The sequence below is a fragment of the Calliopsis andreniformis genome, chromosome 5 (genome assembly GCF_051401765.1).
Source record: "Calliopsis andreniformis isolate RMS-2024a chromosome 5, iyCalAndr_principal, whole genome shotgun sequence".
In the NCBI taxonomy this organism is placed as follows: Eukaryota; Metazoa; Arthropoda; class Insecta; order Hymenoptera; family Andrenidae; genus Calliopsis; species Calliopsis andreniformis.
Genome location: NC_135066.1, coordinates 19,204,167 through 19,229,850, shown reverse-complemented (window position 1 = coordinate 19,229,850; position 25,684 = coordinate 19,204,167). Strand labels below are relative to the sequence as shown.

At 33.6% G+C, this 25,684-nt stretch overlaps 1 protein-coding gene across 1 annotated transcript; it reads right to left on the bottom strand.

Moving 5' to 3' along the window:
• Nucleotides 1-725: 725 nt before the first annotated feature.
• Nucleotides 726-14,825, bottom strand: C1q-vp (C1q-like venom protein). Its single transcript, XM_076379483.1, has 3 exons — nt 14,677-14,825; nt 4,973-5,132; nt 726-1,322 (listed from the first exon to the last, which is right to left on the bottom strand). Coding segments are annotated over exons 1-3 (483 nt in total). The 5' UTR covers nt 14,679-14,825; the 3' UTR covers nt 726-1,001.
• Between the last annotated feature and the right edge of the window lie 10,859 nt (nt 14,826-25,684).

Here is a 25,684-nt window from a genome sequence, read left to right as displayed (position 1 = left end):
AGACATATAAAATATAGAATATAACGTGAAAAGAAGATAAATACAATAAGAAAGAGTGGGGGAGAGTAAAAACAGCAAGGAAAAAAACAGAAATGCATAGATATAGAATGTGATTTCGAAAGAGATCGAGAATTTTTAGAGAAGAAAAGTAGTCTTTAAATAGTCTTTAAATGAAATTTCCAAAACTAAAATTAAATAATTAAGAAAAGTTAATATTAATAGTAGTAGAAAGTATATGAATTGTAGAAACAGTAGATAGGTAAGTTTCAAGAAAATTGAAAATAAATATTCAAGAAAAATTTATACTCGTTAACAGAAGAAAAATGTGTACAAATTGAAGAAATAGTAGAATGGTGGAGGAAGTAGGTATGTACAGAAAATAAATGACAGAAGAAAGAAGCAGAATAAAAGAGATGGTAGAAATAATACCAATAATACAAATAATGTAAAAAATAATAACCAAACTCAAATTCCGACGAATTTTAGTATGTCTCACAATTTCAATGACTTGTTCTCATGCAATCGCATATCTATAATAAATGAAGTCAGTGAAACTGCTAGACATAGAGGAAGAGAGCATAAAAAAGTAGCTATCACAGGGCGTTAAGTTCGTGGAGAAGATTACAATTGCTCTGATTATTATTAAAATATGAGTTTAGGTAACTCTAGTAGATCAACTCAAAGAATTCATATTGGTAATAAACTATAGATAAATTGTAACGAACTCGCAGTTTTGGCAAATTTTAATGGAATTTAGAGTTTTTTCGTTTTGTTTTCTTCAGCACCACGAGAATTTCAGGTAACTATGAAAACTGCAAGATCTCGATGACAAAGTAAGTAATCCGCAAACAAATATGTTAGTTGGCACAAATGCATAAATTATCGTGGAACAAATAAATGTTCATTATTGTTTTGCAAATTTTGTGTCACTTGAATTTTTTAGAGTCATGGTCGATGGTCTTCTAAGTGAGAATCGACAGTCTCAAAATGTTGCAATGTGACTATTTCTTAGTGATTCGATATCCAGAGAAAGTGCAACTGTCTGCAACTTTTCCTGAATCGACGAAAAGGGCGAGCTGATCGCCAGCTTCGACATCCAATAAGACCAAATTCGCACCTCCACCAGGACCAGCACTAACTACTGGTCGCCAACTATCAGAGTTGTTTTGTTTCTTTTTGAGAGTGAGTCGAAGGTCGGTACTGCCATAGCCAGCGAAACTGAATTGGTACAGGCCTGCACAGTGGGTGACGAAAATTCCTGTCTGGGCTACGTAACCCACGCCTTTGTCAACCAGTGTTTCAGCGAGGACAACCCTGGCATGCTAGTAAATAAGAGAATGTTACATTAATTATACTATTAATTTGAAATTTAATTTGATGTTGAAGTAAGTTGTACTTGTCAATATATGTATGTATAAACGTAATATATGAAAAGATACACGAAGTATATTTTTATACATCTGACAAAATCGAACAAAGAAACAACACATTTTAATTTTACTTTTTTAAAAAATTACATTTCGTATGCTTTCGACATCAAACTTTTCACTGTTTCTGATGATAAAAACTACGTATTAAGTTTTTATCTTACGATATTATAGCATACAAATGATTTTTAGTCTATATATATTTTATTCTGTAAAGAACGTAAATATCAGGTGCTGATATTTTCTAATTCTAATACAGATTAAATCCTTAATGTAAGTGCTTTTTACAATATTGGGTTCTATAACACTGAACTTGATATTAATTTATAAAAAAATTCAGCACCACCCAATTTTAAGTCTAGTTTTAGCTTAAGATAACTTCCGCTATGATACCTATTTCAACACATACTACAGAACCGTATAATACTATTTCTCTTTTTACGATATTAATGCTTAACTATTGATACCGAGCATGGTAAACTTGACGTAATATTTTTTATTACTTTTATTTAAATGTGAAAGTTGGAAATATGTATGTCTCATATTTCGTTTCTACATTCCAATTGGCAGCATATTAAGTTTATAAATATTTAATATTAATAGATTCCAATCAAAGTCTTCGTGTCCTAAAATTGGGTGCACATAGTTGAGGATAGTTATATAAAGGAAGATGCAAAATTGGGGCCATACTATTCAATCAAAACATGTTGATGTTAAGTCACTGACGTATTAGATACTTTATCAAAGCCAGAAGGTATCAACCCCAATTTATTTTTTACTTCTAAAAGCAACAGTATCCAGTACATAATTTTACTTTCAAACACTGAAATAGTACATTTTTGATATGTTCCAAAAATTACGTAAGTATACATACATATATCATATTAGAGGTTTTAGAGATATAAGATTTTTGTTTTCGTACCTTTAATATATATTTACTTTTCTAATGTTTGAAAAGTGTGACTTAAAATACTCTAATTAGAATCTATGTAGATATATTTCCTGAATTCTGATACTTAGAAAAGGATTTTGATGTAATAGGTTTTGAAATAATAAAGCGCAAGATAAGTGCAATAAATATTTAGTGATACAGGTTATTGTTAATGTAGAGAAGTAAGCCATCTAAAACTAAATATAAATATAAAGGAAGATGGTATAAAATGGTCAAAATTTGACCTAAAATATTGATACAATATAGTTCTATAGGCTCTAAGATATAAAAAAAAAGAAATTATTCACTCGGCCAGTAATGGAAAGGTTATAAAAAAAGTAAATGACCTAGAGGGCACATAAGCCGAGGCATTGGTAATCTTCGATTTAAAATGAGTGGTTACTGTGGTTACTAATTATTCGATTTAAAATGAGTGGTTATTGTGGTCACTAATTAATATTTGCAATACTTGTTTTTCATATAAAATATAAATATCGTCTATTAGTTATAAAATAGCGTTTGAATTTTTGTATATCATATATTCGTTAAAAGTTATGCTCATTTTAAGTTAAATATTACCAATGTCTCGGCTTATGTGCCACATTATGACCTTTCCATCATTGGCCGCGTAAATAATTGTTTTTTTAATATCTTAAAGTCTATAGAACTATAGAATATACTATATCAATATTTTAGATGCGGAAGCGACTCAAATTTTGACAATTTTATACCATCCTCCTTTAATTATAATATTATGTACCAATTCAAATAGTTTTTTTCTAATTAGGTATGTAACATTATGTCCGCAAATCAGTCACCTGTGCATTAAGATGTGCTTTGTTCTCTCAAAATGTACAGTTTAACCCAAGTGCACACCTACCAATAATCGGTGACTAATAATTTTATCGGTCTAATAACCGATTACAAATTCGATATGTCGGTTGTCTTATCTCTTAAATAACGAAAGGAAGAATTGTTCAGTCTGTAATTGGTCTTTAAACTGACAAAACCGTTGGTCACCGACTGTCGGTAGGTGTGCGTTTAGACTTAACAGTATAAATTATTAGTAACTTACCAATCTGGTAATTCAAGACCAAATATAGAGTACAGACGCAGTTTAACATTTTTACGATTTTTCAAAATCGTAAAGTAAGTCTAAACCCATCCTGTATGTATTATACGTGTCTCATGTGAACTCCCATGGAAAGCATTAAGGGGGCATATATGTATAAGATTATTTGGGGTATCGGAACTGCGTGCTGAAGCCAAAATGGAAGGATGGAGATATATGGAAAGTATATGTGAGGAAAAGAGACAGACATTTGTATCTATACTCTGATGTTGGCTCCATTCGCCTTTCATTGAAAGTACAGTAGTGCCGTTATAAGATTTGCCTTGCGATAAATGTGAAAATTTTATACACACTGGAACCAATCAAGTGGTTAATGGGATACGATTACGAGGATACGAGCCGGGTAGCATAACGTGAAATGATCAGATGCGCAAGCATATCGGTGAGCCTAGTATTAATTCAATGACTTAATTTATTTATTTTCTACTATAATTTTATAAAACACTCACCATTATACTTATAAGATTTTTCTGATTCGGTGAAAGTAACACCAAATAAAACATATTCGCATATTTAAGAAATGGGAACTAACGAATTATTACCACTTATTAAATGTGTAAATGTAAACCAAGTTATGCCATGTTTGGTGTCATTTTATTCAGAAAAATCTCATAAATATGATGGTGAAAGTTGGATAAAAGAATAATAAAAAATAAGAGAGTTAATTCTACCTTTAAAATCTAGCTCTATAATATTTGCCGTCTGCTTCGATTCTCAGTTCCTCTTTCTCTTTCATTTGCTATTCTTTTCTACGTTCGACTATCAGGCCTTTCTCTTTCATTCGTTGTCGTTTTCTTCGTTCGGAAACATCAAAGCAGAAAAAATGTACTACCTGCTTCGGTAAATGTGAAACTCCGGACCCAATGGTTTCACTCTTATTAGCGGTCTTATACATACATATTGATTAAGGGCAATGCTTTACCGGAGACTTCTTATGGGACATGTATAATTCTTTATATGTACTATGTAATTTCTAGGCGCACACTACTGGTCAAAAGTAAATTTCTAACTTTTGGAGGTAGTACTTTTAATAGTAATAGCTGTTTTTTCACCTTACCACTATTAGACTAAAGTATTACAACTGTTTATTTTTTCTTAAATTGTGTATATATTATGTTTGCTACCATGGTAAAATGAGAACAGAATTTACAGCATACCATACTCTTGAAGAAGTTGTAAAAGTCGATGGTAGCTGGGTATGAACGGATTCGCGATTGATTCCGCGTCCAAACGTTAAAAAGTAGACTTTATTTGTTCCGATCTTTATAAAATAAATAATTATTGTTACATCAGTAGTATACAAGTAACGCAACGAGATATAAATTAGAATCGTTACGCCATACAAATGTATGTGATAATGGTAGTGTAGATATTAATGAGATAATCTTTACTTCCATTCATTTGGAAATTGATTGAACACTTTGACCAGGAGTGTACATGTTAAAGTGAAATGCTAGAGTTACTCTAAAAAAGTTGATTTACATCAACAGAAGCCTGAGTTGCGGAAAAAGCAACAACACCAGAACAATCAGCTGCTGTTGCCAATTTCAGAGAGCCTACGGTGGTAATGCCGGAAGTCGGTGGATCTGGTACCGCTGCCTCTGCCAAAATAACTGATAGTAACAGCACCGACCACACCACCCTGAAATCAAATTATACTTATGTACAATTGTAATACATATGTAAGTGTAAGTGTAAAAGATTCACATTGAAGCACTCGCCATTATTCCCTACTTTTTTCACAAAATGATAACAATCTTGTACACGGAAAAAATGGCCATACAAATCTTACAAAAGTCTCTCAAGTAGATTTAAGCAATATAGACTTCTGTAGGATCGAATATAGATCTTTGTAAAACTAATAAAGGTAACTTGACTACAGCAAGCGCAGCTTTTCTTAAATTTGCAAAGTCGACTCTTACTGATTTTATTAAACTCGGGCCTGTTAGAGTAATTTCGTAAATTCTACAAGAGACTTCAAGGCTGTTATTCGCGGCCGATCGACATGAAAGGAGGGGTAAGAGGGGAGGAGGAGTGGGTCCCAAATATAAAAATTTTAACTTCGAGACTTAAATAATTTCCGAAATATTAATAAAAAAAATGTCGGTACTATATATGGTATTTTGTCTATATAGAGGTTACTAATACAATGTTCCGCGAAAAATCGGTCCAATGGCCAAATTTCAGTTTGTTAATTTGAGCAATATTTTCATATTCGCTAAACTATTGCTGTTAATCACTTTGTTCAGTCTTAACTTAAATTCCCGTAGATACCACCTAGTGGTAGCTACGCATCTAATATTCTACAACATATTGTAGCTGGATGTTCTTTTGTTACTAGAAAACATTGAGCTGTTGCTCCAGTAATCCATCAGTTTGTACAATTCTTTTGCGTAGCAATAATGTTGGGATTCGACATAAACGCCACCACGTCTGGTGGCGAAAAAGAAAAACATTATTAACACTGCATTGAGAACTGTTTTCTTTTACTAATATTTCTATGCGAAGGCTTTTCTTCGTCCAAGCGTAAATTTCTTCGATTTTAATTAACATTTTCACGTTACTCAAAGCAGTTACGTGTATTTCACGATAAGCACAGTGTTATTTGTCACCACATTTAAGTAGTGCATACTGGTTAAGTCCTGCCCCTATGTTGAATTCCAATAAAGCTTTCGTATAATGGCATCGACATCAAACAATAATTCTGAAGATAATTGGAACATAGGAGAGTTAGATCTTGATTAGGTGAAAAAGGAGACTGAAATTAGTTTGGGCTAGATTTTAACGTAACAATGGAGTCGATTCAACTTGTTTCAAGGTTTGAAAACAATAAAACAATTTTTCATATGTTTCAAAATTTGAACATGTGGTCCCCAAACATTTAAAAATTGTTTTATCTCGATAGACATTACAGCTCGGGTCGATTGTTTTTATGTTGTCATTCGAGTTAACTAATAATTGTATATTTCATTCAACCTAATAGTTTAACATTCTAGATTTTCTCTGAACTATATAATAGTTCATCCATTATATAGACTGCTTTCTTTTTGCTAGCAACTAGGTATTCACGCATATGCTACCACGGACGCCTATGTATACAAAACGTTTACCAACCATATTATGTGGCAGGTATTGACTATTAATATAACGAAGCATTAAATATTATCAAAATCGAAAACTTCCTTAAATATTATTGTCACATGCACTATTGATAAAAACTTTGGAATATATTATATTATGTAGGAGGTATATTATTTATAGAGGTACTATATGTAGTTATATTTGTTATCCCATAAATTAGTTTACAGTAATTTGCAATTGTTTTGCTGTAACTTTTAAGAAAGACAACTGAATGAAGCTTTGATGCTGCAAGTCTTACTTTATTTTCTTCATTTTGCTTTTAGTTTTACAATATATCGAAAGGGTAGTTCTATCTTTTGAATTCAGCAAAAGTTTTGCCATTTTAGTAAAATAATTATGCTATATTTGAGATTATTTGTATAATGCGCTTGTCAGGTAGTACCAGTTAAAAGAAATGGGTGAATGTCAGTCAAGTAATTGAGATTTCTCGATCAACACAATTAATCGAAAAAAGTGTTTTAGATTACCTAAAAGTTCTTTCTTATATCTAGATGTCGAAGAAGTGGATTCAAAGATCTGATAGAGGAAAATGAGAGATTGTAACTGACCTTTTCATTTCTGTTTTATAGTATATTTATAAATTTGTTTTTGTATCTCTGTTTGATTATGCACTAAGTAAATATTATGCTACCAAAACAATAAACATAAGTACATATAATTTTGTTTTCTCCATGTAAAAATCATTGGAGAGTGCCTGTTCGCATTACCTATAATTGGGGAAACATCGGTCAAAGCTCACTTTTCGTTTTTCTAACTACATACTACTTTTATATGGTTACTTTTCTATTTATATGTTTACATGCATTTCATGTTTTATCATGACGAAAAGCGTACATTAAGCTATCTCTTTAAAAAAATACTTTTAATAAATCCGACAATATTTTCAAACAACTTTCCTTAAGTAAGCGGTATTCCTACAGTTTCCCTTAAAAGTTAAATGCATAATTTTAAGATGGTACGAACAGAGGAATAAATGACAGCACAGTAATTTTTTCATATAATATTATTTACATACTCAATGCATGTGAGTAAACGAATCTGAGAGTCGTTGTATGTTCAACTATCAACAAATGTTCATAAATGAAAGAGTAAGATACAAAAGTTCCATTTATTATTGTTGCTGTCTATAAATTTTTGCTGTACATGTACCGAGTGACAGTAAAAGAATAAGAAATGTTATAATTTCTAACTAATCAGAGTTTATTATTAACATATGTTACATGAAAAATATTCGAGGGATTTACTCAAGATGACCACATTTTACTATCATGACAACTTGCAAACATCGTAACTAGTCAGCTATCTTTAGTACGCTTTAAGCATTTGAGAGCTTAAAATTGGGAAACACATGTATTTATATCAAAATAAAGAGTGGTTATTTTGAATAAGATCAGTTGAATATTTTTGCTTTCCCCAATTATTTGATAGATTTGTAACATAATTTACGACAGCAAGAAGAAAAATAGATGTTTTAAGCGTTCCACTGAAAGTTGTCATCGAGAAGCAGTAACACTGTTGCAGCAGAAAAATAAACCGGCAACCTGTTCTTGCGCAAGAGAATTAGGTAGGCGTTGGCAGCATTTTTATAATTTCATCTTGCCCATTTATTTCTCTTTTTGTCGTCCCAACTGTGTTAAGTTGGCAGCGTAACCATTCTCGGCAAATTTAAACCCGATTTGTGACTTTCACTGCTCCAGGCCACTTTGCGCAAATTTGCTTTTTATTTCTCGCTGCTTCTTCGTGACTCCGTTTTCGCCTTAAAAATTTTCGTTTTGAAGTATTCCATTTTCCACAGACGTCATTAATGATCTCGAAAGGATTTTAACCCTTTTGCAGAAATGGGATCGGTTTTCAATGTGTTACTGTCGGATGTAGCGGGCGTTAGATGCGAAAAGATTAAACAAAATTTTGAGGAACGCAAATTCAATTGTTTTGGGTGGTATTTTATTTTCGATTGTATTTAATTCATTGTGGAAACTCCAGTTACAGTATAAAATATTTGAGTATTTAATTATTTTAAATAACAAAGTTATTATTTTCAAAATTATCTTCTGCAATAAAATGGAGCGATTGTATTTCAAAACAGAAATAGTTTGGTATTATCGTCAATATCATCGTAACAATAAAATAGTGACGATAAACATCAGCAATGGAAGACATAAGACTAAGCTATTATTTATGTATCATACTCTACTGTATTCTAATGACTCACAGAAGCAATTAAAAATGTATGAAGGCCCGTTTCGCTCCATTAATCACATACCTTGTATCCGACAAAAGAAAAAAACAAAAAGCTATTCTGTCGAGCAATCAGCCACGCCACTCGAACTGAACTTTCTACTTTAGAGAGAAAGTTGTGTCGTTACAGGTCATACCTAACCTTTTTTTATCATATCATTCTTCGTTCGCTTTTTAAAGCACCAACATGATCTACTATTGGTTCTTTAAACAGTCACTATACACTGACTCACGAATCTGTTCGCAAAAGATTGTTAAAATTACAGATTTAGAATCACGAAAATTAAGAAAATTGGACAGAACATAAATTTAGAAGTTGATAAATAGAAGTAAGTTAAATGAAGAAACGCACACCACAGTTGTTTTTATAGTTGATTAATGTTTCAATTATATTTGAATGAATCAGTCATTGGACTTCTAAATTGATGCTAAAACTATCACAGTAAAAATCATTTATTTAAAAAATCTTTGCACCATAATATTGTGGATACACATATGATATTTAACAAATATGTGAGAAATACAGTTTCGATTTTTTTTTTAAACCAAAAAAGTGGTGTACCTCTTCAATTCTCTGAAATAAGATACTCAACGTTGTAAGAATCATATTTTAAAATTTAGTTTGAAAGTGGAATAACCACTATGGAATAACCAATTTCTGTGTAAAATGTTCTCCAGGGCAATAAATTACAAAAACTAGTAAACATTTACAATTATTAGGAATCAATTATAAAACATCCTTCTGAAAGGATAACTATGTATGTACTCTGATAATCCTATGCTTGAAAAATCAAGGACAATAGATATGGACCTATACTTAAATTTTTTGTTACGTAACGTAAATGTGAAGAACCTCCACTAAATTTTTAAAGAAATTTAAAAAAAAATTACAGTGTAAAATATAAATTATACCACAGTGATGCCACATTGTTCTCGGAAAAAGAGTAAAGTAAAATCGAGTAATCAATGTTTCTCATTTAAATAAAAGAATTAGCAATGATCAAAATCTTACATCGCATTGCTAAATTCAGTAAAAAATCGCTTTGTAGACAAAAAGGTGCTTCTCATCGAGGGAAGGGGAATAAGCAATGTACTAGCGTAACGTACTGTTAACCTTTGATTTGCATTCACTTGAACCAAATAAAATCAACAATTCTTTCACTTTCACGGACTGGCAAAGCTCATATTTACTAGGCTCACTACTATGCTCACAAATGGGCTCAATACTAAATGAAAATTGAAGATTTGTACTTCGTTTGAAGCTATGTACTAATATTTGTTGGTGATAGTTTAATAATCTTGTTTTGATAACCTGGAAGGTACTTCTGAACCAATTCCTCTATTTACATTCCATGCATCGTGGAGAAACTTATTTACGGTGTCGAATATACGTAGATAATGAAACTCAATTTTTTGTCGAAATATTGATTTTACACCTATGTTAATTAGACGTTCTTCACTCTTCTCGGTAAGTACTATAAGCTCTTAAAGTCTTGAACCCTTTTCTAACATTTTTTATGTTTATGTCCAATTTTGTTCAAATTCATAGAGATATGTTTCTTTTTTTACTAAAATAAAAAAAGTTAGATAATACTTAAATGCAGAAGCTTAATACACGTCAGGCAAAAACAGATGTATAACATAGTTATAGCTTCCAGTAGAACCATAAAGGGGATAACATATTGTACAAACAGATAATGTGCCAGCGTTTTATGCAATACAAAATAACGTGTTATTAAAGAGTATGCGGGCATAAATATATTATGCACCCTGCAAAAATGTCTCACATTCTTTTATACACCCTGAATAGAATCAAGAAATGAAAATATACTTGTAATTTGAATTGATAAACAGATTCTGAGTGGCTATAAATCAAAGTACTTAATTTAAAGATTCAAAACAAAAACAACCCTTGTTAAATTCTATGATTTCTTTTAGAACAATGCTTCCTAGTGGCCAGAAACGAAATTCACAACATAATACAACTTCTAGGGATGAGTAGGGTAAATACGAATGTGGGGCAATCGCGGACGTAGTTAGTTCGGTTTGTTAGAAAAAGAAAGCAGATCAGTTCTAACCGAAAATCGACGGGTATGAACCTGAACACGTCCAGTAGCAGATAACAAATGGTAGAGAAAAGCAGTACACACAGGTCACAGGTTAACTTTTATGTAGTTTCTGTAATGGGATTGTAATAAACACGATTCAAATTAGATTTCAGTATTAACGAATTTTCTGTTTCACGTCTCGAACTTCTAAAATAAATTATGTTTTATTGATATTAAATCGTGGGGTAATCACGAATGGATTGGATGGGGCAGTTGCGAATGTTCGCTATTACTCCAAAATGTACATTAATATATTATACTCTTTTGCGTATTTTAAAAATTTGTTTAATTGCTTTCTGATACTGCAGCATTATACAAGAAAAACAGAAACGAAGTACAAAATAGAGGAATGAAAAGTACGAAGATCCACCAATTGAAGACTGGATCATGTGTTGTAATTGTAAGTTGTGGTCACATAAAGATTGCAGTTATGGTGAAAACACTTCTAGAAGGTTTCTATGCGAGTACTGTGATAATTAGATGTGATTATCAACTTGTTCGTGATTATCTCATATAGTGTTTGTGATTATCTCACATAGTGTTCGTAATTACCCCACAGCAATCGGGTAATTATTGAGCTAAAGGTTTTGTTATTTTGTTAACAGTGTATTTTATTTTTAACTTTTATCGATATTGAGTATTATAGCTTATAAATGAATAGTTTAACTACAATTATAAATCATAAATAAACTTATTTCTGACTCAGTTTTCGTTTTATTTCAATTTTTGCTTAGATGTTCGCAATTACCCCACTTTTCCCTACGATTAAAAAAAGCTCTGTGTCCCCATTTGTCACAAAATGAAAATTGATTCTACAAAACAATTATTATTAAAATAAAATTCTACAACAAGAAGCCTAGTTCAGTGATTAGGCTATTGATATTAATAATATTGACACTGTTACGCACTTCAGTGTTTATTCTTTTTATTTGACAAGCAGTATTTAGTACAAATGAGGGTCATTTATTATGTAAATCTCCTAATTTAAAAATGATTTAGCCTGAAAATACCGCAGTAAGAACATTATTCAGTTGGACCTTTGGATGTTAGGAATGCATAGATTTTTCTATATCAATTCAGAAAATATGCCATCAATGTCATAGAAATATAATTTAAAAATGCTATTTATAGCTAGTTTCAGAGCTACTTCTATTTTTATGAAAAACAGCAAATCTCAGATCAGAATTCTCGAAAGTATAATTATTAAAATGGTTTTGAATTAATAGTTTTAAAGTTTCCATTCATTATAAAAATATTTTCGATAGCAATGTGTTAATATACTTAATACATTTTTTCTTTCAAAAACATAACCTCTTGTCTACAGAAGTATGTTCTAATTCTAATTAGTTACGAAGGAAAATATAATAAACCCTTGTTGATGAATTAATTGAAAAGGGTGTGCCTTTACCGAGTTGGATGATTTTTAATTATGTTATACAAATCAGATATACAATTTAATACTCAAGCCTTACAGCAACTAATATCACATACAGTACAACCGATTGAGATTTTTGTTCAGTTGGAGCTTATGTTTATGAAGAATTTATAAATGCTTATGTTGATGTGACTTTTTTAACTATAAAAGATTATCCTGTTAGCTGTCACTCTTCAACTTTGTTAAATAAAAACTGTATAAAATATTTTTCGATAAAAAGTAGTTTGTTGTATACAATTTACAATATTTTAACAGAGTTGAAGTCATGAAAATTCTCATATAGGTGTCTTTAACTGCTTTTTACATAGTTCTTAAACTAATGCTCAATAACATTTTTAAAGTTTATTTTTGGAAGAATGCTCTTTCGCTTAATATGAAAAAGCTTTGTGATTCCATCGTCAATGAAATAACGTTTCTTGTTAGTTGTAAGGTCCATAACATCATCATAATCAATAAAGTTCTTTTCCGATATATGTAGATACTTAAATGCAAATAATACTCGTAGCAAATACATAATATAATACATATTTCGTTAAAAAAATTGAAATTTACTGAACAAAAATGAAAGATATTTAAGTATTCTTTTTGCTTTCCTGGGAAAAAGACAAATATTGACAAATGGTTGTTTCCTTATGAGTTCTACAATTTATGCAAGAACACTTTATAGGATTGAAAATATCTTGTAATCTTCATCTTATAGTTGAATAGCGTTAGTATTATTTTATTTTCAGTCACTTCAATTAAGAGCAAGGCACTGAAATCTTATTCGGAGAAACCTATGATTTCAGACGAAACTTGAGTAAAATAACTGAACACTCAGCGACGGTACAACGTTTTACATAAACTTATGATCGTGTATAATTGTAATACCATTCATCTTATGCAACATCTGCCAGCATTATAAGACGATATGCAACGTGATTCCCTTATCGTAGAATATAATTTAACGAGATAAAGTATCTTTACTGACGCATTATCGTTTTGATGTATTCAGAACATTTTCCTTATTGTTAGCTTTTCAATGAAACGACTGAAAAGAAAAAAGTATAGTCGCTTTGTAATTATTCACATAACTGAGGTGCAATGTGTGTGTAAGATAACAGAAACGTGCATAATTATGTCCGTGAAGAAATATGGATTTTTCTATTTAGTTTTTCGCGTATGTAATTAATAAATGCATATTCATGATATCATCATACGAGTTGCTCATGTACCAGTTTGAATATTTTTATCTAAATGACCCAATGTCACATTAATGCATTTTGCTTAAAGTTTATGATCTGCTGAATGCTTTTAATTTTTAGTAATAGCACTTCAATAATTTAGATGTCACGTAAATGTATACATTTCATAAAGATACTAGATGTAAATAAGCCTCGATAAATAATCTTAAATATTTTTTTTTATATTACTAATATTCATATAGACTAAATCTTGAAAAATGTTTAAATGATAAGTTGTGAATTGCATACTTGAAGAAAAATTATTTTAATTTCTGAACTGTTTAGTGAAATACAAAAATAAATGAGTAACATTAGTTGTTGACTTTAAGAAGCTGAGAATTTAGGTATGATTAAATAAAAGGAAATAAAATTATTTCTTAACACGTTCGTTATCTGCGACACATAGGTAGGTACATGTCACCAGTTTTTATTGAGAGCCCAACGTCACACATGTGTAATGTATTGGAAGACTAAATTTATATTCGCATTTATTAGATTTTAATTATATATTTGTAAATAAAAATTTGCAGGAAATTTCTCTTCGCGGCGTGACATGGTAACGAACGTGTTTATTTAAAAAATGTATTGATATTAAAATTTATATGTTTCAAATTCAGTATTCATTAATAACAACTAAAAGAATACAGTTTTAGCACTTCAAATAATTTTAAAGGCTAAATATAGAAAGAAAAATTCTTATTATTAGACACTTAATGAGCATATATTAATAACATTAATATTCAAGAATGATCTTGCAAACGTAGGTGTAAAATTTAGATTATTTAAACAATTCTAAAATGCAAACAAGAATTTAAGAATTAAATATCTTTTAAGTATCATAGCTATAAAACCAATAGTAGTACGTTAGTGTAGTAGTGTAGATCCTCAACTGTAAGTCTACACAGCAATACTGATAATTATAGGTAATAAACATACGATACTAGTAATTGAAATAAAAAATGTGCAGATTAAAAGCTTTTAGAGAACTTGACCGTTCGACTGAGACATCAGGCAGGAGATTAATCATTTAAAGGTACTTACATGATGGTAGAAAGTGGTGTGGCTCTGGCAAACGTTCTTAGCCGTGTTGGCAACGCAGCTGTTCTGTATCTCTGGTAAGTTAAACCAGGTAATGTCGACGTACAGCTTTATATTACCTTCTATCCCTGAACTGTTTGGTCTGGACGCCACCTCCAGTATCTTTCCTACCCCGTCTCATTCCTTTCCATTTCTCGTGACAAGTGCTGCTCGCAGCTCCCCACTCCGGTGTTACTTAAACGCAGTCAAGTAGATAGTGACAGTCGGATAACCGGCCGCCTTGAATTTTCTAATAAAACTCAGGTCGGAGGTAGAAATCCAATGTTCGCTTTCTAGTAATATTTCTAGGTTAATAGAAAATGTTCCAGGCTTAGGCAAATTGTACTTGGAATAAAAATAGAAAATAATAGTTTGATATAATGAACCATTTCAAGTACTTTATTACTTTTAGTTTAAAAATAACGCCTAAACATTAAATTAGAAGTAACTGTATTTTGTGTCGGTATTAAGTAAATAATTTTTTAATTAAGTTAGTCCGTTTCAATAAAATAACAGGAAGTTTCATTATAAAAAGCTGTACTGGGATTACCTGTCATTTTATTTAAATAATTTAACTCCTATTTTACTACAATAAATTAACAAATCTAAAATTCATATAATAATATAATATGGCTCATAATATCTTTTGAAATAAGTATCAAGGCTAAAATTATCATGATTTAAAATTAGACTTAAAATTGTATGGCCCTTAACTAGTATCAAGACTGGTATCGTGGGATTTAATACTGCAAGAAACATTTAGAGATTTAAAATGTGCTTGAGCCAGAAAATACCAACAACATATCATACTATTTGGCTTGAAATAACTGTAGTTTTAAACTCATTTTTTCACTTTCATTTATCAAAAACTAAAGCCAGCTAAACGGACAGTATGAATGAAGTAGCTTTTACAAGGTAATAATTTCTGCATAGAAAATGTCATTTGTGGAAAAACTGAACTTAAAGGGGGAAACCATTGTGACGGATAAAAATAAAGACTATTTTCGAGATGTTTCTCAGACAAATTTACAGCTTTCTTAGAAATCCATTTTCTTAAGTTATAAGGCAGTATCTTAATTTAAAAAAGGAAAAATTTATTATAATATTATAGAACTTTCAAGAAAAAATGTCTGGAAGGTCTGAAGATCTCAACGTTTCTTTTAAGAATATGTAAGAACTGATTATTCAATCGAAAATTCGAAGTACATTGAACATAAATGCTTACTTCAAAATAAAAAGGAAGTGGGTTTCGATAAAAATACGTTCGAAGCTTAAAGTGACCATTTGCGAGCATTACGCTATATTTAATAAAACTTCTTTATCGTTGTCTGTTTTGTGAATTTTACTTTAATATTTTAAGGGATCAACTTTAAAACCCCAAGTATTGAAACGAGATAATACAATTTTCTATTTTTCCAAGCCGTACAGTGGTTTCCCCCCTAATCATTACGTCGCTGTATTCGACTATAGTCGAACGCTACTACATTCCCATTCCCTGCCGATTTCGACTTCAGTCAACGCGTACTTATTTCTATAACATGTACACTAACATACATATACTAACCTCTAAAATATACAAAAAGGTTGAAAATTAAAAATCCTTTTTTTCATCTAATTCATCTTTTTTTCATCTTTTCAAGAATCGTCTAAACATTTAAATAAGCAGTATAAGTGAAGAAATCCGTATTTCTGACGCAATTGATAATGTTGACATGATAACATTATTTTCAAAAACATTTACTAAAATGTAGTAAAGTTATTCAAATCAAGTGAAAAATTATTTTACATAATAAACGTAAATAATGAAACAAATCGAAAAAAGCTCGTTTGATTATTCAAATAACTTGTTACGTACGGAGAATATTTTGCGTTACTCTCCCAAATATTCAAGTCTCTGCTTGTTAAAAGAACATTTTAATAATTAAGAATCTTAATAATTGTTGGTTGACTGTTTTGTTTTACAAAAATGCAAAAACTTTGCTATACTACCTAGTCATTTAAAGCAAGAACGAATCAATAAACATGGAATCAAACAGATCACCAAGACGAATAGCCTCCTCGATCATTTGACTTAAATCCTTCGGATCCTTCTTGTGTGGCTACTTAAAGACTGCATTCCACCCATCGCAGATAAATGATTTAGTAGAATTACCAACAAAAAATGCATGTCGTACAATATGAGTTTCGAAAGGAATAATTCACTGTGTATGTTCATCGATCTATGATCCGCATTATATTGAAATGAAGGAAAAGATACGTTTGTATGTGTAATAATCGGCGACGATATTGCCGATAATTTCAACAGCATTAAATTCTAAAAAACTAGTTAAATCAACTATTTTTATTAATATCATTAATAGTATTAAGAATAAAATACGTAGTAGAATAGATTTGTACAGTTGATAGTAACCCTAACCTTAATTTCCTAGTTCAAACGATTGCGCCAGCGACGCACAACATGCATCCGCATAAACAATAGGATTTTTCCATCCACGCATGCGTGTAACATCAGAAGATCATCCAAGCAACATCTTTAGCGTGCTTCTTTGCATGCGCTGACAACAGCATGATGACAGAATGCTGATACGACGGACCTATTAGCAGATGAGCTTCTCTGTACGCCTGCGCAAGCGCTATCACATGAATGCGTTAAAACATCGGAGCCCATTAGGAGCGAATATCCTGCGATGGTTCAATACAACAATACAACACTTCGAGTATACAACCTTGGAGTATACATACGGTGACGCAAGCGACAGCAGGGCGTTCTGGCGTTCGATGTTTTGAAGACCAAACAGTCCCACTGAACCTAAATCACTCCGAGGCAGCTTTAGCCAGCTCCTGTGTCATTCCTCACCAAGGCAGTTTTAACCTGCTACTTGGTTCCTCCTCACTGATGTAGCTTTAATCAGTTCCTTCCTTCCTCCACATCGAGGCAGCTTTAACCAACTTCTTGATTACCACTCCGAAGTAGCTTTATCTAGCTCCTTGGATCCTCCACATCGAGGCAGCTTTAGCCAGCTTCCTAATTACTGACCAAGGCAGCTTTGACCAGCTCGTTGGCTTACCCTCGATCCCTATCGACCATAATCACTGCCATCTGCTCAAATCAAATCTTATAAGTAATTTCAATCTGAAAAGTATTCGGTCGATAAATAAGCAGTATTAGTGACCCATCCAGTTTAGTGAAATACCTAATTAGACTATAGTTCCTTTCCCAATATAAGTCCATAAAGTCTTGGATCACCTTTTTTTAAACAACCTGTACCAGTTTCTCGTACTTTTGAAAATCATAAGTTCCAAATCTATTTTAAATTATTTTAATTTTGTATAATATAATATATAATGTATAATAAGTACTTGAAGCATTTGAATATGAATTCATGAATAATATGTTCGAAATGAAACTCGGCTTTAAACGTATTAATCGGTCTCTGTAATGAAAAATAACTTTCACTGTGACTTTCAATCTAGGTTATCGCATTTATAGCGATCTGTTTCTTGGGTCTATTTGCGTTCGCTAGTCATAGTTTGTTTTGAACGTGCTCGAATTTTTGTGAATACACTCTACATATAAGGAGTACAATTTTAAAATTGACTATGTCCACCTGAAATAATTTTGTGATATTTACAGAGTTTCTGATAGTTTCGATTTTCAATGTATATTTTCAAAGGATTTAAGTGAGTTTTCAGAATAATCTTCGATATAGCAAAATCAAAAAAGCCAACAAAGTGGATTGCGTTGATTTTAGCTTTTCCAATCGACTCCTGTCTAGTTTTTCTTTCTTTCAATACAGAAGATAACATATCTCTAAGAATTTGAATATATAAATTTAATCATCTTTTGTGAACGAATTCGTAAGTTACTGGAAATGAAGTACCATTATTGATACCTCAGTGAAAGGAAGTAAGTAGCAAATTTGTTATATAAAAAAATGTTAAGTATTTTTGAAGAATGTTTGTCCAATTGCATGTCTAATTAGTTATTTTAAAATTAAGACTGATTTCTTATCCATGAAGTACTAAAACGCTCTACTAAAGTATGCTTTCAATCACTATTTTACAAACTCAAGTAACATTTAAATACTGTTACTTTAGATTTCTTCAGATACTTCTTGCTAACTGATGATACGACAGAAAAATAGACTTGTTTAATTTCAGACAAGATTACGTTTTCTTCCATCTAGTCAAACAACTGCTCTTTCCCGGGAGGAACGTACTTACAAGTTTTACGCAATCTATGAATCACCTACACTAGATGGGATCCTGAGTGATACATGAAAGTAATAAAATCATAATTTTACTCATTGCATGATCAAAAGTTCACGTAAGAACTCGTTGCTAAAGAAAATTCTGCAAATTAAGTATCTCTTCCAATTTCTTTTGCCTTCTCAAAAATTACTTCCTTTCATAATTTAATAGCACTTTTTATTGTTGTATTAGATATCCGAGATATAACATCTAAATAATAGACGCAATGCATAGTCTCACAGAAATTAAAATTTGAATTTGAAACCGATATTTCAAAGTAGAAAAGAGATATTTCAAGGTTGTTTGCCACAGTATTATGTCATAAATAAGCTGCGGATTTCCATGCAAATGTATATTTTCATAAACAGAGCTACAGAAATGGGATTTAAGGAAAAAATTTCCGATATAATACATTTATAAGACTAATAAGGCATAAACTCATATGTGGGTATACTCATTTGAAACAGCAAACTGTCTATTCTGTAAATTACATATCAAATTAATCTCTTTCTTGAGTGAAACACTAGAATTATAGAAAATGTGAAACTTTTCCTATGGAGCAATGATTGGACAGAAATCTAATATGTTTCAATTATTAGACAACATTTCAGTTGCAATAATTCGAGATAATATTGAAAACTTGTTTCTAATTATTTGATTAAAGTAAGACGTAAATTGGACAAATTAAAAAATATAATGACAACAAGTTAATAATTAATTAACATTTTAAGCACATAATGATAAAAAGGATGGTAAAAAGGAAGAAAGAAAAGTATATTCTCATTAACAGGAAAAATTGATATAATTTTAATTCCGAATAGTAAAACCCACAAAATAATAAAAACAATAATAGAGATTAAAATAATTATGAATTATTTATTTTATTTTATTTTATTTTTTTCCATTTCTTCTGATTTTTTAATTTTAAAAAATTTTTAATCTACCATTCTTTTCTTTTTAAGATTATTTATTTTATTCCTTTTTCTTCCAGTCTTTTGTCTTTTTCAATTTTTTTTAAATATTTGCACCTCTTGTCTTCTTTTTTTATGTTCAAGCATTTGATTTCTTTTTTCTTCTAATTCCTCCTCTTGTCTAATTTTTGTTAATCAAAAATATAATTGCCTTTATTAAGAATACTCACTTATAAACTAAACTTAATGCTTTACTTGTACATATGAGCCTTAAGTAGGCCCTACACGATGAGACTTGCCACGAGATATGCCTCGAGACAAGGTCTCGTGAGACCTACCCTAGGTCTCACGGTCTCACATGAGACGGCAGGACATACTCTGAGTCTCATGAAACCTAATCACATTCAGTACTCATACAACTTTCAACGTGAAATGGCGTTAGAAAATTTGTCTGCGAATAAGGGCGCTGCGTTGATTATGGCATTAGCTGTGTGTACCGAAGAACAAGAAGTTCCCCATAAAAAAAGAAAGTGGTCAAAAAATTGGATAATGCAAAGAAATACATTTTCGCATATATATTCATTAAAAGAATTGCGATTAAATGAACCAAAAGACTTCATAAATTACATTCGTGTGATTGTTACCGAACGTAGTCGTGGGCTGTGAAGGCAGCCTTGTGAGGCTAAGAAGGACGAGAGGACGAGAAAAAGATGATGATTTTGTGAACGGACCGACAAGATCAGAGCACACGTTCAGCGGCCCACGGATTCGCTATTCGTTTCCTTAATTTTATGAGCGAAGGTTCTTTCTGGGTGAATTCGAGAGAATGAATGAGGATCACTCGAGCACGAAATAAGAAATGTTCGCCCCGACATATATATTCCAATAAATTCTTCCCAAAATGTACGACTGCCTGCCAAACTCATGATTTTTTCGTATCTCAAGCAACGTTGTCAGATCGTGTAGCCAACTAGATCTCTCTTACCATCCTTAGGAGCAAATGCATCTTTCTCAGTGACTGGATAAAGCAGATTCCTTTATCCGCAAGACACCCCATGGTAAATTGATTACTTTTTTCGTATTCATTTATCAATCTAAGGGATTTTAATACCAATTTAATATTATACAGACCTGAAAGAAGTTACGAGGTAGTTGAAGACCGTGTTTACCCTGTTTTGAGTATAAGTTAAGTGAAATTGAATTGTCCGCCATTTTTTCTGTGTGACACAAGCCTCCCTTAAATCGCCAATAGGATTTGACACCCTTGTCAACTACCATTAAAATAGCGGTAGGTGACCTCGTTGAAAAAGAAAAACGGCAGACGCTAGACAAAGATAGGGAAGAAGCAAAGACCTCTGAGGACCCACGACTAAGCATTCGTAGATAATTGCTTAATGCTCAACGAGTAAAGTACGCGTCGCTTGGGAGAAGCACCAATCACGAGCTAAAGAAGCGACAACATTGCAATTTAGAGGGCCATACTACCGGGGCTCAATTCTAAAAATTCGGACTGTAGGACTTGTTAGAAATACATTTCTATCCTCACCACTTTGTTTGAAATTCGTCACCGTGATGACAACTACAAGCCATAAATTTCACTAAACATGGCCGCGACAAGGCAAAGCCGTTGTAATCACACACTGATTTGTATGTCTCTTACTCTATGTGATGCTTGCGTTCCTCTTTGGCACATAAAATTTAAATGGACATAATAATACTGTGTTCCATCTTTTTCTACAGAAACAGTGCCAAACGAAATTTATCTTTTGTATCTCTCATATCCCTCTCTTTACACTTCAGCCGTCGCATTCCTCACAATAAACAACTAAGGCGCAAACCAAAAATGGTGTGTCTCCCGAACTGTGTACTTCTAACCAGACATCATTATACTGATAATGAGGTCACTGATGATTTCGAGTATATGAGGCGTGAGAGCGGCCCACTTTCCCCTCACAGCTAAGAATTTCAAAGTAATACTAACAATAGGTGTAAGATGGGGGACACCATCCGAACATATTGGTTTCTCACGTTTCCCCATTCCTACTTCCATTGTAGTGTCGTCAAAAAGTTCTGCGCGCCTAGCAAACGAACTCAAAACAGCTCTGCACAGTATCGTGCACCGGAAAGCAGTTTGAAAGTGTTTATTTTTTGTTAAGTATTTTATAGTTTATTACACAAGAACGTTGAATAACAAAATTCATTAAAAGTGGTACTCAATGACGTCAATGCGTATAGGGATCGCTGAACGGCAGGCGGTAGGCGCGACGTCCACCGGCGCGCGCCGCCGTCATTGAGTACCACTGTCGTCGCCGCGCGTTTCGCCAAACTATTTTATTTCTATATTGAAAACAAAAATAATTTTGAACATTCGCTTGATGCTTTCCTTAGTAAAAAGGTTTGCTCTATCGCGTGGTATAGTCAAATTTTCTCCTAGACCCTTACTTTTTGAAATAACGTGAAAAATATCAGCAAAAATGGGTGCGTTTTGGGTGTCCTTTTCACTTTAATTGTTATTTAAACCTATTTCGATGTTTATAATCTAATAACTATTTATATTATTTTATTCGGGAGAGTCCACAGAATCATTTCGTGCAAAGAGCAACTAAATAACTACTACGGCAAAAGCACAAAAAAATCCCAAAGTTGAAAATTTGTCATTTTTTTCAAAATTGATTTTTTCAAAAACTGTACGTTCTGGAAAAAAACGGTTTGCAGATTGGTAATCAGCACGTCGAAATCTATAAGAAATATTTATTCACGTTTACAAAATCGAAAAAAAGTCAAAATTTGTTGAACAGTGTTATTACTTCACTTAATAGAATCGGTAACTATCAACGTTACTTATCGACAGAGTACTTTCGGTTTGAGGCCACTTATGTGTTCTGATTTAAGCAGATGGCAGTGATAGATTATGATCAATAGGGATCGAATAATCTCAATAGGCCGAGGAGCTGGTTAAAACTACCTCGATGCGGAGGAACCAAGGAGCTGGTTAAAGGTGCCTCGGTATGGTTAATCAAGGAGCTGGTTAAAGCTGCCCTGATGTGGAGAAACCAAAAAACTGGTTAAAGCTGCTTCGGCGAGGAATAACCTAGGAGTTGGCTACAGTTGCCTCGATCGGAAGGAAGCAAGGAGCTGGTTAAAGTTGCCACGGCTTGGTTTAGGATCAGTGGGACTGGTTGATCATTAGATTCTCGAACCTTGAACGTTAAACGTTGAACGTTGGACCGCTGCCGCTGGCGACGCTGTATTTATACTCAGAGGTTACCTCCTTCCTTTGAATCCAGCAATTCCCCTCAATGAATTGCGCATGCGTGCTCAGGATCCGTCGCAGAATACTTGTTGCTAACAAGCTCTGATATCTTGATGCATGCGTGTGATAGCGCTTGCGCAGGCGCACGGAGTAGCTGGTTTACTGATAAGTACATCATGTCGTTATCCTGTCGCCATCTTGTCGTCAGCGTGTTCGAGATAACACCTCATAGGATGTTGCTTGGATAATATCTTGATGTTGTATACATGTGTCGATGAAAGAGTCCTGTTGCTTATGCGCATGCGTATAACGCATTGTTTGAATTAGGGAATTGAGATTAAGATATGGTTGCAGTTTAGGATTACTTCCAACTGTATAAATCTATTCTATCGCCTATTTTATTCTTAATCCTATTAATAATATTAATGAAAATTGTCGATATAGTTTTTAGAATTTAATATCGTCGAAATCGTCGCCGGTTGTTACAATTGTATAAAATTCTGCTAATCCGTTTACAAAAATAAAAATCACTGTAAACACAATAATGTACCTTTACTAATTTATTAATCGACCACGTGATCAGAACAACGGGGAACTTGTAACCGGTATCACAACTCTGCTAATCACGACCGACCACTATGCTCTGGCAACAGACAAAGCAATCTCAAGTTGTGCAGATAAGAAAGGAGATCCTCAAGAAGGAACAGAATTTTGACTACCAAACCGCCTATTTTCCAAAGAGAAGGGAGAGCAAGGGTGGGGGGACTAACGCGACGTTCAGCCTCATTCTTTCATCCACTTTGATGGACTAATTCGAGCACCAATTCTACTCTCTAACTATTATCCTTTGGATTGGAACAGAATAAAGGGTATCAGAGTAAACTTAAGTAACACCGTTTCTCAGTAGCGGGGTGGGGGTGGGGGCGGAGGGAGGGTCCTTTGTGACCCACGGTTAGGGAGGGAGACAGGAAAATCGAAGTCACGTCAAAAACTCTGACTGGATCTGATGATGCTCAATAGTCCGATTATTAACTTTGTAACGAGTAAGAGGGAGATCGCGAATTCCCCAATCGAGACCGCCTCAGGCGGACGTAGTTCAGACCGCGGCCGCGAGGCGGCCATCGCGGAATATAAAGCGGGCAAACGGTACCGGGAGGCAGAGCGTTCCAGTTACCGAGCATGCATACAGCGAGCGAGCACCGTGATAGTGCACAAGCTGGTTCTCGCTTTTGTAACCGACTGTCCTCAGTTCTCCAACGGACCCTTGGAGGTGGTGTCTAACCGCTCCTTGTGGTAATAACCGTGATCCTCGACGGGAGAGTTCTCTCTCCACGGCACCAACATTGGGTCTCTATGTCTCCACTCGTGGCGTAGCCCAATGGACACAGACAACGGACCCCTCGGCCAACAGACTCCGATCCCGATGATCCTACTCCCCTACGTACTGTAAATACTGAGTAGAGCAGTAGCTCCAAACACCCGCCGACACCGCCGTTGGGACATACGTTCCCCCACCGCGTACCGAAGGGAGCAGCGGCTCCCAACTCCCGACTCCCCTCCCGACCGCGTAGATAGGGCAGCGGCCCCTACACCGTGTTACGAACGAGAGGCATCCGGCCTCACGTCGCGCGTTCCACGAACCTCAATAAAGGACTATTCTCAACCGAAATTTAACTGATTCCCTTCATTCGCTACAGCGAACCTGGCACCCGAGTGAGGCGGCACCTTCTTCCCCCCCTCCTTTTTTCATAGGACAACGCCAAACGCGCTCCACGCGCCAAACCCGTCCAGACAGCTCCGAGCTGTTCGGCCAGAATGCTGCCTATGCACTCCTTCCAGAATTTTCGGTTACTTTCGGTCAGCTCCGGAATCTTCTAACTTTATTTGTAGTACATCTTCATTTATATATTCTCTCAGGGTGTTTTCAGTTTTATTCGCATTTGCGGCGAGCCTGTTTGGATGCGGCCTAACCGAAGTAGGAGCATACCCCTTCCGAACAGCAGGGCTAGCGGCCTGTGCCTAGCATTACGACGATCTCCGTTCCGAACAGCAAATGCAACAGTCCCTGCCTCCTATTAAGATAAGACTGTGACCGGGCCGTCCGTACGCACAAGCTTGTGAGGTAGTGTTAAGAACACCTCGCGTTAGGATAAGTCTGCTAACCTGTAAATGTAGCTAGTAAGATCGAGTTAGGGATAATAGCGAATTAGTAGTCTTCGTACAAAAACTTAACCTCGCTCATTTGTTAACACGAGCTTGGCGTACCAACTGAATGGGCATCTTCTTCCCCGTCCTCCGGTGAGGCTAAACATGGTCACAATGTATCAGTTGTCACTGACTGGCAACGCACGGTCTATATGTATGTGAATGATGTATTGTAGTTTTAAAAATTGCTATAGTTATACATTATAGTTTACTAAATATTGTTCGGATCTGGTAAGTTGTTGAGTTGAATAAAGACGGGTCTCGTTGGTTACAATCGAATGCCTCTTTATGGCACACCTTTCTTCATTCTTATGTTATACTTAAGCGTTTGTAAGTGCGCAGGATATTTGAG

What these genes read in the sequence shown, in the direction of transcription:
- C1q-vp (XM_076379483.1), bottom strand. An exon ending in CAACTCAGGCTTCTGTTGAT is followed by an intron (nt 1,323 to 4,972) that starts GTAAATCAACTT and finishes CTTATTTACTAG; the next exon opens with CATGCCAGGGTTGTCCTCGC.